The sequence below is a fragment of the Lampetra fluviatilis genome, chromosome 37 (assembly GCF_964198595.1).
Source record: "Lampetra fluviatilis chromosome 37, kcLamFluv1.1, whole genome shotgun sequence".
In the NCBI taxonomy this organism is placed as follows: Eukaryota; Metazoa; Chordata; class Hyperoartia; order Petromyzontiformes; family Petromyzontidae; genus Lampetra; species Lampetra fluviatilis.
In genome coordinates, this window is record NC_136311.1 from 5993374 (window position 1) to 6009185 (window position 15812).

Here is a 15812-nt window from a genome sequence, read left to right on the forward strand (position 1 = left end):
CAACACTAACCGTCTAACACTGACGGCGCTAAACCGAAACAGTGAAGACGACAGCTAAGATGGCGACGAGATGGTAACGATCTTAAAGAGCACGACGTGATCCCACTCTAGCAACTGCCCCAAGGTCCCCCACAGGGGGGCCCTCTTATACCCCAAGCGTGGTAATACGACAAATCGCTCACCATAAACACCCGGTCGTTCATAAAAGTTGAAGGCAGTATAGTACTATGGTAATAGAGCAAGTGCAGAATCACTGAACCGGAATTGACAGCTTGAAAGCATTTAGCGCGGGGCCCTTGAAAGTGCGGGGCCCGTAGCTACATGTGTAGATACTACTACACGTGTAGCTACTACTACATGTGTAGCTACATGTGTAGCTACTACTACATGTGTAGCTACTACTACATGTGTAGCTACTACTACATGTGTAGCTACTACTACATGTGTAGCTACTACTACATGTGTAGCTACTTTTGCTCCTGAGATATGGCAGCGGATTAGGGAAGCTTTCGTCCAACAGTGGCCCAGGTTCTCGGTGTGCCCCTTCTGTGACCTTTCCCCTAAATCCCCCTCTCGTGTATATCCTGGCCTGCTGACGTCAGGACTGCCGTACGCCGCAGATACCCTTTTTCACCAGCAGCCAGCGCTATGCCACTACACATATTTTTTCAAGCTATTTTTTTACTTTTCCTATACTTTGCACTTCTTATCGTATTTTTTCGTATTGTTTGTTGTTGTAACGTGCTGTGACCCGCACCCGACTGGAGATCCGTGACAGGGAGCTTTACAGCTCATCGGATTTATCCAGTATAGATACAGATTCGTCCGTTCGTTGCTCAATCCGCTTGTCCTGGGGAGGGTCGCGGCGGCAGCGTGTTGAGCAGGGCGGTCCAGACCTCCCTTTCCCTGGCGACGGACTCTAGCTGTACATTACTATACACTACACTATACACTACACTATACACTACACTATACACTATACACTACACTATACACTACATTATACACTACTATACACTACACTATACACTACTATGCACTACATTATACACTACTATACACTACACTATACACTACTATACACTACACTATACACTACATTATACACTACACTATACACTACTATACACTACACTATATACTACTATACACTACACTATACACTACTATAGACTACTATACACTACATTATACACTACTATACACTACATTATACACGACTATACACTACACTATACACTACTATACACTACACTATACACGAATATACACTACACTATACACTACACTATACACTACATTATACACGACTATACACTACACTATACACTACACTGTACACTACTACACTATACACTGCACTACTATACACTACTACACTATACACTACTATACACTAAACTATACACTGCTATACACAGACTCTAACTCTACATTACTATACACTACTACACTACTATACACTACACTATACACTACTGTACACAAACTCTAGCTCTTCCTGGGGAACTCCCAGGCGTTCCCAGGCCAGCCGAGCGGACGTAACCCCGCCCGAGTGCCCAATAGCGCCCAGTATATAAACATCACAAATATTCTTTTATCGTGAAAAAATATGCTTAAGTTTTACACACACACAGAGACACACAAAATCATAGAGGTTTTTTTGTTTGTTGTATCCCCTCTCATCTGGCAACGCGTGGCGGCGGGTCGCGAACCCCGTTGCCTTGGCGACGGCGACTCTGCGGGGCCCAATTCCAAACCCCGCGGATTTATTTTTCATTTTATTCTTCGACTAAAACCGCGGGGGTGAAGCCGAGGACAGTCGTCGTCGTCGTCGTTAAAGCCGATTAAACGTTATCACGTGCGTGCAACGAGCCTGAACGATGAGTGCAAAAATTCAACAGGTAACAGAGAGAGAGGGAGAGAGAGAAACCATCGCACTGTATGACGGCATTTGACTGCGCTGCGCGTTATGTAAGAACGAGGTCGTCGTGGTTATGGGAGGGCGGCGGTGATTAATTTCTCCCGAGTAGACCGTGCAGCGTTGCGCCCTTTGACGCAGATTAAGTTGGATTTCTTTAAAGTTAATGTTGTTTATTTTTATAATTTTTTAACGTAGCTCTGTCAACTCGAAATCACAGTTGTAAATATCAACAGACATCTTATGTACTGTACGGGGGGGGGGGGTGGTCCAAATGTCGTGCGACCCCCCCCCCCCCCATTTGATTATCTTAAAGTAAATGTATTTATTTAAAAAGTAAGGTTTATGAAAAACAGAGATGAATATGCGAAGGAGCAATTAATTGTGGAGGGGGGTCACAAGACATCTGGACCACCACCCTGTACCAATGCAGACCTCGAAAGCTAAGCAGGTTAGAGGCTGGATAGCCAGTGGATGAGAGGCAAACAAGGTCATTGGCATTGGTGGGGAGGGCATTGACAAGAAAATATATTGTTATGTACATCTATGCTCCCACGGCCCCCGCCATCACACCCCCCCCCCCAACTGACCAGCGTGGTGAAGTATGGTCAAGGTAACCCCCACGGGTATTGATATACGGTGCCTTTTCTGGAAGACTTTGCTGGTTTTTCATGGATTTTTCTAATTGCGTGTAGTCACCAAAAGATCTTCTTGGTTCTTTCGGTAAAGTCACGTAGAAGGGAAATAATAAAATAATAAAAAGAAAGCATAATAAAATATATTTCTTTATATAAAATAAAATAATAAAATAAAAATGTTTATTATGTTTTATTTGTATTATTTCATTACTTCCCTTCTACGTGACTTTACCGAAAGAACCAAGAAGATGAATCCCTGCAGTCACGAAAGCTTTAAATCGAAATTCACTTTAAGATGTTTCTTGTTCATTTTTTTGTTGCGGTGGCACCCGATTCAAGAGCCCAATGGCTCACAGGGCTCTACCAAATGAATGAAACTGAAAACAGATGTTGGGAAGCCTTTAATCCAGCAGTGGATTGGCAAGGTCCTGTTCGTACTTGCACGCCACGTTGGTCAGCGTGAAGGTGGGGGACATAGACGCTGGGGCATAGTGCAGTGCAACAGTGGATTTTGCTGAAATTCCCACAATGCTGGCAACGGATTTGGAACTTATCGAGCGTCCAAATGTAAGAAATGTGAGACACCGGCTCAGTAACATAGTTTGACAATGCGTAGATATTAATTTGAAGAGGGATCTGGTGAAGTGCAAATGAGAATAGCGTCGAAGACATTGCATCGGGAGACATTCGTGAATCGTAGGCAGAGGCTAAGAGGTAAGGCTGAGCAGGTAGTTTCCTAAGACGTGGAGTCAGTAATACAGACAATCAGGATCAACATTCGTCAGAGCTTGGAGCAGCAGGAGAGAGAACGACCTTCCAACTGCAGACTGATGGAATCATCTAGATTAGGGTTGCCACATTTTTCACCACATCAAATCCGCACATATTTTTCAGTGAGCGTAGATCCATCATTGCTATGAAATATATTGCACTCAGATAACGTTGAACACGATATGACGAAATATCGGTACAAATAAATTCCCTGCCACCCTACCAACTTGCTGGACATATGTGAAAAATAGCTTTATAGCTATATTCTTAGGTTTTTTCGGTAAAGTCACATAGGTAAAAAAATGTAAATTAATAAAAGTTAAATGAAAATAAAATTTCAATCACCTCTCTTTTTTTTAGGTTCGCGAGTTCAGAGCGTTCGTTTTTGCTAATGTTACTAGTGGGTTTCTTAGCATTCTTAAGAATAGTGGCTATTTCAGCTCTTGCTACATCCGCATGGATGTGTCCTATGCCTCTGAGGGCTACATCAATCTGAGAAATCACATCCTCTACTGGTATTTATTTAGGGGTGACGGCGAAATTTAGTCCTTTGGCCAGTACCGTTTATAGATTGTCAGAAATTGGGATGTTACGCTGATTAAGAATGCTAAGAAACCCACTAGTAACATTAGCAAAAACGAACGCTCTGAACTCGCGAACCTAAAAAAGAGAAGTGATTTTTATTTTATTTTACTTTTTTTAATTGTATTTTTTTACCTATGAATCATTGCAGTCACGAAAGCTTCAAATCTAGCTTTATAGCTCATCGGATTCCTCCAGTCTAATGAAAGATTCTGATTCTAAGATGCCAATTGGACAGGTGGCAACCGGAAACTGCATATATACCTGCTTTGCATGATCATTACTTATCCATTCATTCGCTTTCCGCGTGTTATTAAAGATGCATTGTTTTTTTTTATTTAGCACCAGCTTGTTTGCCCGTCCTCGGACGGAAGCTGTAATATTTACGCAAAAAATGGAGCAGAGTATAATCTTGTGTAAATTTAATGGCAGTGATTCTTGCATAAAACTTCGTCATGAAACACCTAACTTCATGTCACTGTAGCACTGTATATAAACTGACCTTCAATTTGTTCAAATTCACTGCTCTACTACTTTATTCTCTTCTGCTTTCGGTCGCTGGGGTTGAAATAAATTGGAATTCGATACAATATCTGTAAAATCACCGAGAAATATCTATTTTACCATAATGTAGAAGCATGCTTACCTTTTGTCTCAAGTGCTGAAGAAATAAAGACACCAAATCCACTTTGTTGCAGTGTAGAATTATTTATTAGATTCACTTTAAATAAAGAAACGTAAAACTTAAAGCGAATTTCCGAAAAAATAATTATTTCCGCTTGACCTGCGTGAGTGTAAAAATCCACCCGCTCATGAATATTAATGACGGGGGGTGCGGCATGTGGAGTGACGTCACACGCGTTACACACAGACATTCTTGGCTCATTAGAGTAGTAATTCCCAACAAATGACCAGACCCTTGGCAGGAGGGCGGTTAATGACGAATTCATTGGGTCGACGGCTTTCTTATGCAGCAAAATCAATTGCCATTCGACTGAAGGCCAGTCGAGTCGTACACATTTATATTAAATCGGTGTTGCTAAAAGCAACGTCACGGAAAATCATTGATACAAATTGAGGTGTCATGTACTTACAATACTTAGAACAAGTTTGATAAACTAATTTAAGTTGGTAGAGGTGGGTTACCAATACTTCTTATCCCCCTCCAAACTCCAATGCGACTGAATAGAGTTTAACCATGCTGCTGCTGGCTTCAACCTCACATCACACAGGCAGTAAAGAAACCTGCCCATGGTTTAATTGAAGCAATGAGTGCTACATTGGTTTAATAATCAAGTCACATTAGATGTTGTTCTTAGATGAGAATACAGAGTGTAGAGGTGGCACAGTGGTTGAATACCTGAGTTCGATTTTTGGCCACGGACAACATTGACAAGCGGTCTGAATTGATCCTGGGCCTCTCACACACCTTCAACTCACACTGACCAGCATGGGGAAGTATGGCCAAATAATGTCTATGACTGGAATAAAATGAGAATGCACTAATTGTGTTTCTTTTCTTCATGTTCAGCCAAAGGAACACAAAGCTCGCATTTGCTTATGGTAAGTCTTTTCTCAAAATAACGCATGCTTCATAAGTGAAGAATGCATTTTGATATTTCAGACCTATGTTCATGCTGTAGTTGACAGATACCCACTGTAGCTGTGAATGCAGTAGCATGTTTCTTGTGATTTGCTTATCAACAATATATACATTGTTAATTGGAGCTGCTATTACACAATCCTGCGGAGAGGGCTGGTAGGAACGTTGGGTTGCTCGGTCAATGGCCAGGGTCAACGGCGGCGTGGTGTATTCCGCAAATATGGCCGACTGTGAGGGGGGGCACAAGCCGCCGTGAGTAGGTTAAACGTTGAGTTTTACAAGGGCACCACGGGGTGACCAGCCCCTCCCCACCCAGCCCCACCCCTCCCACCTCCCACCCAGCCCCACCCAGCCCCTCCCCTCTCCACCCAGCCCCACCCCTCCCATTTTTGGATACACGACGGACAGACACAATAATCCCCTGTGGGCTGGTGTAACCAGGAGGTTCCTACCAGTAATATGCAGTGTGATTCTCTTCTGCTCTCTCCAGGGCCGACTTGACCGTGAATAACATGGACCTTTTGGAGCAAGCGGTTACAGCCCATCAGTTACGCGAGTAAGCCTTTCTTTCCACATTGCTGTGTGAGATAATCATTGCGTGTTGCCCTGCCTGAAACGACAGAAGTATTGCTGTGCTAAGCTACTATCACGCTTGGGACTGTGATGACATACAATTTGACCTGCTCGCAAGTAGGGCAATTTATTCACCAGTTGTATTGACCTAATAACACCTTTCAAACTGTTAAGACAGTAGAGTACGTGGGTTTGAGCAGGACGAGTCACTGGAAGGGATGATGCATGATGGGTTTTTGTTAGTTATTAGAATAATAACAGTGGCAGACAAGGACTGGGACGTGTCCAAGAGCGTCCACCAAAAAGATAAAGCGTTGAAATCAGCTCGTGTGCAGGTCCTCGGTGGTTTGTTACATCATGAGAGATGGCGACGACTTGGGGAGGCTTTCATACAGCAGTGGATTACAACTACTAATGATGCCGAATGCACGTGGCATGATACTAATTCTATTGGATACACTTCCACAGGACACTGTCAGATGTCCTGGGCCTCAGGCAGCACATGGATGAAGAGAGGACCCAAGTTGAGTTGGATTTGTATTTCTACACGGTGCAGTTTGCACGCGAGCACAACTTTAACAAGGAACAAACGTCCGCCTTGTTCACAATAGTCAAGCGGACACACGAGGTCTGCACTGGTGAGTCCACATTTTTAAATCCTTTATATTAAGTTCACTTGCTTGCTTGCTTAGGACCGTGCAAATCTTTCGGTCGTTTTTTAACCCACTTCGCGTGATCCAATCGAGCTGACATTTTCGACACAAACTCGTTGTGCGTGACAATTAATGTTCGTGAACATTTTTTTCCTAAATTTTACACTTTTTAGGACAAAAATATTATATTTAATTACCAATTGCTTAATACTGCCATGCAATCATCTGACCCATAGGTGGCAGCCATCTCAAGCCAGAGGACGAGAGGACTCTAGCCGCCACGCATATAAAGGATTTATAGTGAAAAACTTAGTTTTTACGGGTTATACTTGTTTCTATTTGGACCAAAACACAGTTATTGCAACGTACATTTCTTAGTGCTTACGTAACCACCAGTTTTTTTTTAGAAACACATTGGTCTTGTTCACTATGAAGAGTTGACACTATATTTATGGACCTTAGTTCTGTACACACCTTTTTTAAATGAATGACCCATTTGTTGGAAGCTGCGTTTTATTTTTTTTTATTGACTTGTGTAATTTCAATTTTCAGAGACTCCACTGGGGAATTTGGAGCAGTGCTTCTCATACTTCAGGGAGCTCGTGTTATGCCATGCAGTCAGAGTAAGCCTTATTCTTGACGTCATTTAGCGCCGCTAAAGATTGAAGGCTTATTCATTCAACGTTTGGTCCCAAAATAACAGCATGAATTAACCATCGTTCCTTGTTTTTTCTTACAGAGACCTCCATTTAGCATCGATTTATTCAATGCCGAAGAGGTGAAACTGATAATCGATTATGTTGTCAACACTTACTTTCGACACTATAAACTATACAAGTATGTCTTCACCCCAACGGTAAGCTGCAAGATAACATGCATCGACTGGTTGAAAATATAGAAAAAATGTCCGAATGTTTACCCGTAACTTTTGTGCAGGTGCGTTTAGATTTATCTATCTCGTACACGGGCCTGGATGAAGAATCCCCATCCTCTCCAGACGGTAAGTTTCCTTTGTTTTGGAATGACCTACATTCATCATCAGCCAGTCTATCCACTGCTCAATGCACCCACATGCTGTTACCTACCATCTTTCACGGTCCTGCGATGCCACATTCTTACACTAATGTTGTCCATGATCCCCGATTGAGATGTGTCCCACTCAAGTCCACTTACATAAGTCAGTTCCTCCGATTTGAGATTTGTTCTCGAATCCATGTGCTTTACACACGCGAGCTTTTACTGGGTCAGCTAATATTTTACCAAACAGCATTTTTCTTTCGAATCTGTCATTGATGAGGAAACCCATCACAATAGAGAAAATGTAATGCAGGCTGGAATAAAATACATTTAACAACACACAAAGGCGTGCGCACTGCATGTGCAAAGCTCGCAGCCTATTCTAGTTGGTGGTCTAAATGACAAAGTGGCCACACATTCATTTCTTTTGAGCTGGTGGTCTGGATAATGGCGAGAGCTTTTGTACATTCAATGGACACGTGCGTTGTTAAATGTAGCTAAATTATTGTTAAGTAATAATACGTGACATGTTGCTTTGTTTTGATAAAAGCGGATGCCAATGACGGGGATGACAATGAAGGGGACAAAGTAAGCCAAGACACGGGCTGTATGGAACAAGGGCCTCCAGCTGTTATTGCCAATGAAGTTCCCGAACAACCTGCATCCCCTGTAGAAGGTAAAACATTTGCGTTGCTGTTGGTTGGTCCGTTACAGCTTTCATACAAAGCGCATTAACGCAGATGGGAAACCTGCACCGTAAGTGATTTCGCCACGGCTAATCTTACAGTGAACGCCAGATGGCTGAATTGCTGAATTTGTGCCAGGCTGCCAAACTTTCATGTCGCCACAATCAAGTTTTAGTTCATGGCCAAAACGCATGTAATCTATCCACTGTATTACGTGTGTGTGCGCGCGCGTCTGGTTTAGAGGAAAAGACTGATCTGAAGAGCTACATTCAGCGGGAGCTTTCGTCACAGCTTTCCCACGTCCATGCCACCATTGCCGAACAGATGAAGCAGAGCGAACAGCAGTTGGCTGAAAGGCTCGCCAGCATCGAAGGGCGCAATTCCAGCGGCAAGAATTCCAGCAAGAGCAATAGAAAATGACAGACTCGGCGAATAGTAGTGTTTCTCAATGAAATTTTATCATCATTTATGACACTGAGAGAACATAAGTGCTGCGTTTGTTTGTCTTTCCACACGTGTACATAACGTGTACTTGGAGGGTTATAATGTCACAAATGAAATTTTATCGACAATAGCTTAAAATGCAATTAAGACAGATTATATTACTTCAAGAAACCAATATTGGGGACAGAGGAGACGTTGCAAATGATATTTTCAAGTCATACATGAAATAGCAAATGTAAACCACAATACGTAACATCGTATTCAAATGCAACAGAGTTGTAAAATAACATTTTTACAGAATTCTCATACCCTGTGCTTAAGGGAAATCAATACAACAACCCTTATTTTAGAAAATATCCCCCCTCCTTGATATATCTAAAAACTACTTTTAAATATTTTTCAAAAGTTTCTTTACAAAATCATGATGATTCTTGTCATCATTACACAAATGCGTAAACATGCAGAAATGTAATCCATTAGTAAGCAGTTGCTATGCACCATATACCAACACTGGCCATTACCACAATTAGGACATACTAAACATATGCTATTACATTTGTAAATTAAAATTGGTTCCACATTTAAAAAGCATTCATGTGTTTTATTCCATCAATACAGTACATTTTCAGTGACTGCCGTTGAACAGATTAGGTCGCTTGTATAGATTGCCACCTCTATTCCTGCTTAGATTTGCTAAACTGAGCACTAGACACACAGTCACAATCAGACCAAAAGTTTCTAGATACAGCCGTTTGCAGATTGCAGCTCATGCAAAAGCTCGTGGAAGCTGGTGACAAACCACTTGGAGTTTTCCTGAACTTGGGATCGAACTGCATTCCCTCCGAAGCCAATGAATGCATCCTGGGGCCACAGAAAAGGAAAAGCTCGTCAATGAGTACATGATATTATTTTAGTAAATTATAGGTTGAAAACTTAAACGTGCATAGGAGGTCCAAGTTTTTATGAACACAGAAAACGAAATTCCATGGTTGAATAAATGTGTTTTTTTATTAATAATACACATCATCATACGTTGTGGAAAATCACGGGTAATAGCATATATCAGCCAAAACTCTGTTTATGTGTCTCCACATACAGATATAATATTTATTGTCATTTGCCTATTGGCTTTCCAGGCTAATATAATTATCCAACAGCATTTGTTTCAGCAAGCAAACTCTGGACCCGTTTGTTTATTTTCTGGGTCTCATAAGCAGTCATGCTTCTTAAATCCTGATGGGTTGGCAGATGTTATTGACAAAAGCCTCGAAACGATGGGGCCCTGTTGAACGCAAAACGGCCCATTGCATCAGTGTGGACCATCATGGGTAAAAAGACCACGGTGTAGCAACAGGTGAAAACAAATGTACACTCACAGCTGGTGGACAAGCCTCCATGTCTGTGGCTCCATCACCAATCATGACTACTTGCTTGTAGCCGTACTTTGCCTTGATTGCTGCAATTACTTTGCCCTTCCCTCCCGACTCGGATGTCAGCTGAGATTCATCAAAGCCGGCATATTCGCCTGCCAAACAGAACATCACTTCAATGTTATATCAACAACTTTGCATGAAACCACATGTACATTTACAACCCCTTTGTCCATTGCAATATGCAGGTCATGCGAGTTTTTTTTTATACTTTATCACGCTTGTCAGCACTCGCAGTACAGTGCATTTCGCTGCACTGTCCCTCTGCTGCTCAGCACCTTGCCCCACAGAGACTTATAGCACCTGTTTAATGTTTAGTGGTTGCCCATCCAAACACTCCAGGCACAACCCTGATACGCTTTTTGAGATCTAACTGGATCCGACACATTCTGGGTGATTCGGTCATTGGTATTACGTGACACTACGTGACACTTTTTTTTTTACAATTGTGTTTAGTTTGCCGTCCTTGCCCCACGCCTCCGATTAAGCAACGGTGGACTACATACGGTGTGAAAGAAGTTCAACACACAGCACGGTTGACTACGTACGGTGCGAAAGAAGTTCAAAATGTGTTCCATGTAGAAATATCACATGGACAACACCGAGAGCAGGTTATCCAAACGCGACACGCTGCTTCTGCGGTCATTCCTTTAGAACCCACCGTTGTAAAAGAACGAGAGTCGGTTGGCGTAGATATCTTCCGGTGGGATGGAGAGCTCTTGGCCCACAATCTCCACCAAGCAGCGAAATCCGCCAGATACGAGGAATATGTGGGCCCCTCGCCGCTGTAAGCAAGACACGAGCTCCCTGCTCCGCACAAAAGAAAACCATGAGACTGTGTGGTTAGGCTTATTTTAAGTGCATTAAAGATTGAAAGTAATGGTAATGCTCTGCTTGCAAAAAAAGTTATCTTTTAATAAAACTCCCCGGTGTGATTTCGAGTTGTGCAATACGCGGTACAACCCAAAATAACACATTGAAGAACTATACAGCACGACGGTGAAAACCAATGCAGTTGCTATGAATAAGCAACCCAGAGTGTGTTAACAGGAATTAATTTAGCACTGAATATTCGCCGGGTCGCTGGCAAAACAGGAGTAGGCATTGAACTCGGATCCACAGCCATAGAGGTACACTGGATGTGCTGTACGTGGTGTTGGGACATTTTCACGAAAAGACCCAGGGGATGCAATTAAGCCCTGCCTATTAACAAGTAACATAACTCTCACACTGCATGGGTTACACATGTTACCTGTAAGCAAACACGGATTGAATGCCTGAAGCTCGTCCTCACCGTATTCCAGGTGTGAGTTGTGGGGGCTTCACTTGCAGCAGCTCCGCTATCTGATCGCAGGTTGGCTGGATGATGTTCAGCCGCTCCCTCAGGGCAGTGCGGAAGGACACGCCACCCCCCATGGCCCGTTTCGTCCTGCGATGTAAGAACACAGGACGGACACACCAAAGATTGACTTACAATAGTGGTGGTGGTGGTGGTGGTGGCAGATAGGCAAGTAGCCTACAGGGTTAATTTAAAACTCTGTGAGAATGCACACGTGACCTGTTCATGTTTAAAGATCAAATTGCAGTGCAGTATACAGATAATAACGTGGGGTGGAGCAGTGGTGCGATGGTTTCATGCACGGTGCGATGAACCCGGCGATCAGAGTTCACTTTCTGGTCAAGGATAATATTGGGATATCTGAACCGGTCCTGGGCTCCCATCCTTCACCAACCCGCGCTTGACCAGCATGGTGAATTATGTTAAACAACCCCCATGTCTGACACGGTACAAGGAAAGCCTTCATCCAGCAACGAATTTACAAAGGGCTGTAAAAGTAATACAAACAATGAAGTGTGGATATTCGTAATCTTTGAACTTCTGACTGAGGTTGCATAATCTGTGGAATGCCCTGGGACTGCACCTCCCCCCCCCCCGCGTGCCCCAGGCCACACGTACCACTCCGTGACCTCGTCGCCAACTCCGCAAAACTTGGCGAGCTCATCAATGCCCTCGTCCGTGATGACGGTGCTGTCCACGTCGAAGCACACGGCATCGGCCCCGCGCAGGATGGCCTTTGTCTCGTACAGCGTCGACATCTCGTCTTCGGAGTTTCGCAGCCCAAGGCACACTAGAAAAAAATGACGTCGTATTTAACAAAGATAAAGACCCCCCCCCCCGCCTCTCGTATAGCCTTAACAGACTGTTGGGGCAAGTGCTGTTAGCGAGCAGCACCGATTAAGGCCGGAGCGGCACACGAAGGGATGGGATGGCCAAGCAGCATGCCTGGCCTCCTTTTGCCTCCCCAGTGGCGACGTTTACACATCGCGCCAGGTATTCATTTGAGGCTGAGTCGACCTAGGGGAGGCTCAGGACCGGTTCAGATAATCGTCACCGGGTGTTGGCCGTGAGCGGGAATCGAACTCGGGGTGCCAGGGTCGAAGCGCAGCGTGGAGACGCCAGGTTGTTTTTCCACTGCAGGAGCCGAGCCGTGACACCGACTACTTTGCATGCAATTAACAATTTGAGACAACGTGTGGATGATGAAGAGGTGATGCTGTGTCCTCACAGTGTTACGGACTTAACGTCACAAAAAATTAATGGCCCATTATCAGCCCCACCCCCCCCACCATCCCTGGCCCTGCTTGGCCCTAAGCCACATTCCGATATGAGGCCAGCATATGTTTGTTCTTTGCTTGGTTTGGCAGATACCCAGTGGAGAACAACCTGTACCGTGAAGGCCCCAGCCCCCTCCACCGCGTCGGCTCGGATGTGCCAGTGGGAGTCCGGGAGTGTTTGTGTGGTTGGCATGGGGCTCCAGTGCAAGGAGTGAAATGGGCCCTCCCCCCCCCCTTGCTAGCTACATCGCCTGTACACCCACCTGAGTTTCATTCCCGGCCACGACTGACACCAGTGCCAGTTACCACCTCAACTGGTTGACTTCCATCCCTCCACTCCTCTCACCAACCCGCATTGACCAGCGTGGTGAAGTATGACCAACAACAACCGCCATTCGCCACTAAGTGGCGGTGACGTCACCACGACGCTGACGCTTGTGCCAGGCCATGTGCACCTTGAGGCCACGTGAAGTGTCGAACGCCCGCTGGCAGGAGGTCACGGGGCAGACCCAGGTGCCACGGGTCGACTGACTGAGATGAGCGAGATGACTGGCTGATGCACCACCTGTGCCCCCTACTGTGCCAACTACCAGTATGACCAAACAACCCGCATTGACCAGCATGGTGAAGTATGACCAAACAACCCACATGGCATGGGGGAGGACTTCATGCAGCAGTGGATTGACAAAGAACCTGTAATTATGTTATACGCGTAAGAAGTTTAATTCGTTTTTAATTAATCAGTGCCGACTACTTATGCATATCTTTTTAAAAACTATTTTATATCTTATTCCAACATATAAATTTACTTATCACGAAAGTATGTTCAGTTTTGCATATCGACCGCGAACATTTAAACTTGTTAAAATGCACGACACGCATAACAGCCGTGCAGTATGACATTATAAGCCCTGGGTTGAAACGCCACTCAATCACAGCAAACAATCAAACGGCGTGGAAATCCTCCAGAAACGTCTTACACCAAACCCTTACCGACGAGAAGGAACATTTTGTATTCGGTTCTGAAATGCGATTTAAACTCACGGCGTTCATTTGCACGTGGGAGCGGTGGCGCAACGGTTAGCGCGCTCGGCTACCCCGGTGATCCCAAGTTCGATTCCCGTTCACGGTCACCGGTGACGATTATCCTAAAACCGGTTCTGGGCCTCCACAGTGCAAGTAGCCTGGTGTGGTGTCTAAACATCGCCGGTCGGGAGACAAAGGCGGTCGGGCGTGGTGCCGTGCCGGCCTTCATCGGTGCTACTCGCCAACAGCGCTTGCTCCCAACAACTCCCTTAAAGCTCAGCTTTTGTCAAGCCGGGTGCAGTCTGCTACTGGGTTTAAAGAGCCCTACAATTCCACCACATACGGTTAGGAAACATCAGCCGGTGAATAAGGAAGAGTTCTTACGCGTCTTTAGTCGGATCGCGTGATGTGAATTCTAATGATGTCCTCGAAAGACGGGGGCATTGACAACTCCGGCACAAAGGTTTCACACACTGACGTCTCGTGATGCATATCGGAAACCCCTCTCCACCTGCCCCATCATCACCGATCAACCAAGCAAGCTTCCAATTAATCGATCAGTGATCAATCCGCTGATAGATGAAACATCCCCAATTCGCCACGATTTATGTAATAATCATCAACATCATCATCGTTCACCTTCGCAACAAACTAACGATGTGCAAGATTCAATGTACAAGACGTACTGTACAGTATAATATATCTGAGCGAGATAATAATGTAACTCAGTACTTACACTGAACGGCAGCGTGGATGTCGGCGTAACGTGTCTTGTCAGCTGATGTGCCAACCCCGAACGCATGCGAAACTGGACTCTCTTTATATACACACACAGGCACGGCAAATGTTCAATCTATCCGGCCGTATCTCTGGACAGGCAATAAAATAAAAACACTAAATAAATAAATTTACGGCAATAAATACCTATCAGCGTTAAAAAATAGTGCAAATGATAAACGCGGAGGACACCACACCTCCCCACCCCCGAAATAGCAAACAGCTCCGTTGCAATATAAATTAAATGCGAACGAATAGTACATTCGTTTTTCCTTCCCCTCCTTCCCTTCGTTCCCTTCTCTCTGCTCAGCACGTGAATGACGACAGCCCGCAGCAGCTCAGCCGGTGCGTTGTCATCGCGAGTTGCACGTGGGGGGGGGGTGGTGGGGGATTTAAAGCGGCGTTTGCGTGCGAGCGAGGCGAGCGAAAGCGAGAAACAGCGGCCAACGCCACGGCATTTATAGCCTCGCCCGTCACGCACTGTGATTGGGTCTCATCCACGTGGTGGAGGGGGCCCCGCGCGCCACGTGTGGGACGGTGGGGGTGGCGTGGGTGGGTGGCGAGAGCCGTGCCGGGTGTTACATCAGCGGGCCGGTTTTGCTCCCCTCTGTGGCCAATGGGAAGGCGAGGAAACTGCGGTGACTTGTGACGTGGGTTCACGTGGCCGGCGCGTGGTGCTGCCCCCACCCCACCTCCTCCTCGTCTCTCTCTCTCTACCCCCCACCACGCCTCACATCAGGGTCGGGCTTTGCTCTGCTGTACAACAGCCGAGCAGTGGAGGGCGCAAGTGGCGGATTGGGCAGAAAAAAAAGAAAACGACCACGCGAAAGGGTTCATGAGAACTCGTACTCTTAGGTTATTTCGGTAAAGTCACGTAGGTAAAAAATAATAATAAAATAAAATAATAATACATGAAAATAACTCAATTAAATCACGACGTTTCGGAGGCAACACAAGTCTCCGTCTTCAGGTGGGACCGTCACAGCCAAATTGACTGTATCAAGTGTTAATTGAGTAATTTTCACGTACTATTATTTTATTGTATTATTATTTTTTACCTACGTGACTTTACCGA

General features: G+C 44.9%; 2 protein-coding genes across 2 annotated transcripts; one reads left to right on the forward strand and one right to left on the reverse strand.

The window, feature by feature from the left end:
• Positions 1 to 1732: 1732 nt before the first annotated feature.
• On the forward strand, positions 1733 to 9476 carry CFAP119 (cilia and flagella associated protein 119). Its single transcript, XM_078873684.1, has 9 exons — positions 1733 to 1904; positions 5444 to 5475; positions 6006 to 6071; positions 6557 to 6726; positions 7294 to 7364; positions 7481 to 7597; positions 7678 to 7741; positions 8309 to 8434; positions 8686 to 9476. Exons 1-9 carry the CDS (start codon positions 1884 to 1886, stop codon positions 8862 to 8864), a joined length of 846 nt encoding a protein of 281 aa, XP_078729810.1. The 5' UTR covers positions 1733 to 1883; the 3' UTR covers positions 8865 to 9476.
• On the reverse strand, positions 8881 to 15175 carry PSPH (phosphoserine phosphatase). The gene is made up of 6 exons (XM_078873685.1): positions 14697 to 15175; positions 12276 to 12447; positions 11613 to 11747; positions 10980 to 11125; positions 10265 to 10413; positions 8881 to 9749 (listed from the first exon to the last, which is right to left on the reverse strand). The coding sequence occupies exons 2-6, from the start codon at positions 12413 to 12415 to the stop codon at positions 9627 to 9629; spliced, it is 693 nt and encodes a 230-aa protein (XP_078729811.1). The 5' UTR covers positions 12416 to 12447; positions 14697 to 15175; the 3' UTR covers positions 8881 to 9626.
• Positions 15176 to 15812: the final 637 nt, after the last annotated feature.

What these genes read in the sequence shown, in the direction of transcription:
- PSPH (XM_078873685.1), bottom strand. Translation starts at nt 12,415, where the DNA reads ATGTCGACGCTGTACGAGACAAAGGCCATCCTGCGCGGGGCCGATGCC. An exon ending in GGCGACGAGGTCACGGAGTG is followed by an intron (nt 11,748 to 12,275) that starts GTACGTGTGGCC and finishes CTTACATCGCAG; the next exon opens with GACGAAACGGGCCATGGGGG. An exon ending in CAACTCACACCTGGAATACG is followed by an intron (nt 11,126 to 11,612) that starts GTGAGGACGAGC and finishes TGTGCGGAGCAG; the next exon opens with GGAGCTCGTGTCTTGCTTAC.
- CFAP119 (XM_078873684.1), top strand. Translation starts at nt 1,884, where the DNA reads ATGAGTGCAAAAATTCAACAG. An exon ending in AAAGCTCGCATTTGCTTATG is followed by an intron (nt 5,476 to 6,005) that starts GTAAGTCTTTTC and finishes TGCTCTCTCCAG; the next exon opens with GGCCGACTTGACCGTGAATA. An exon ending in TGTTATGCCATGCAGTCAGA is followed by an intron (nt 7,365 to 7,480) that starts GTAAGCCTTATT and finishes TTTTTCTTACAG; the next exon opens with AGACCTCCATTTAGCATCGA.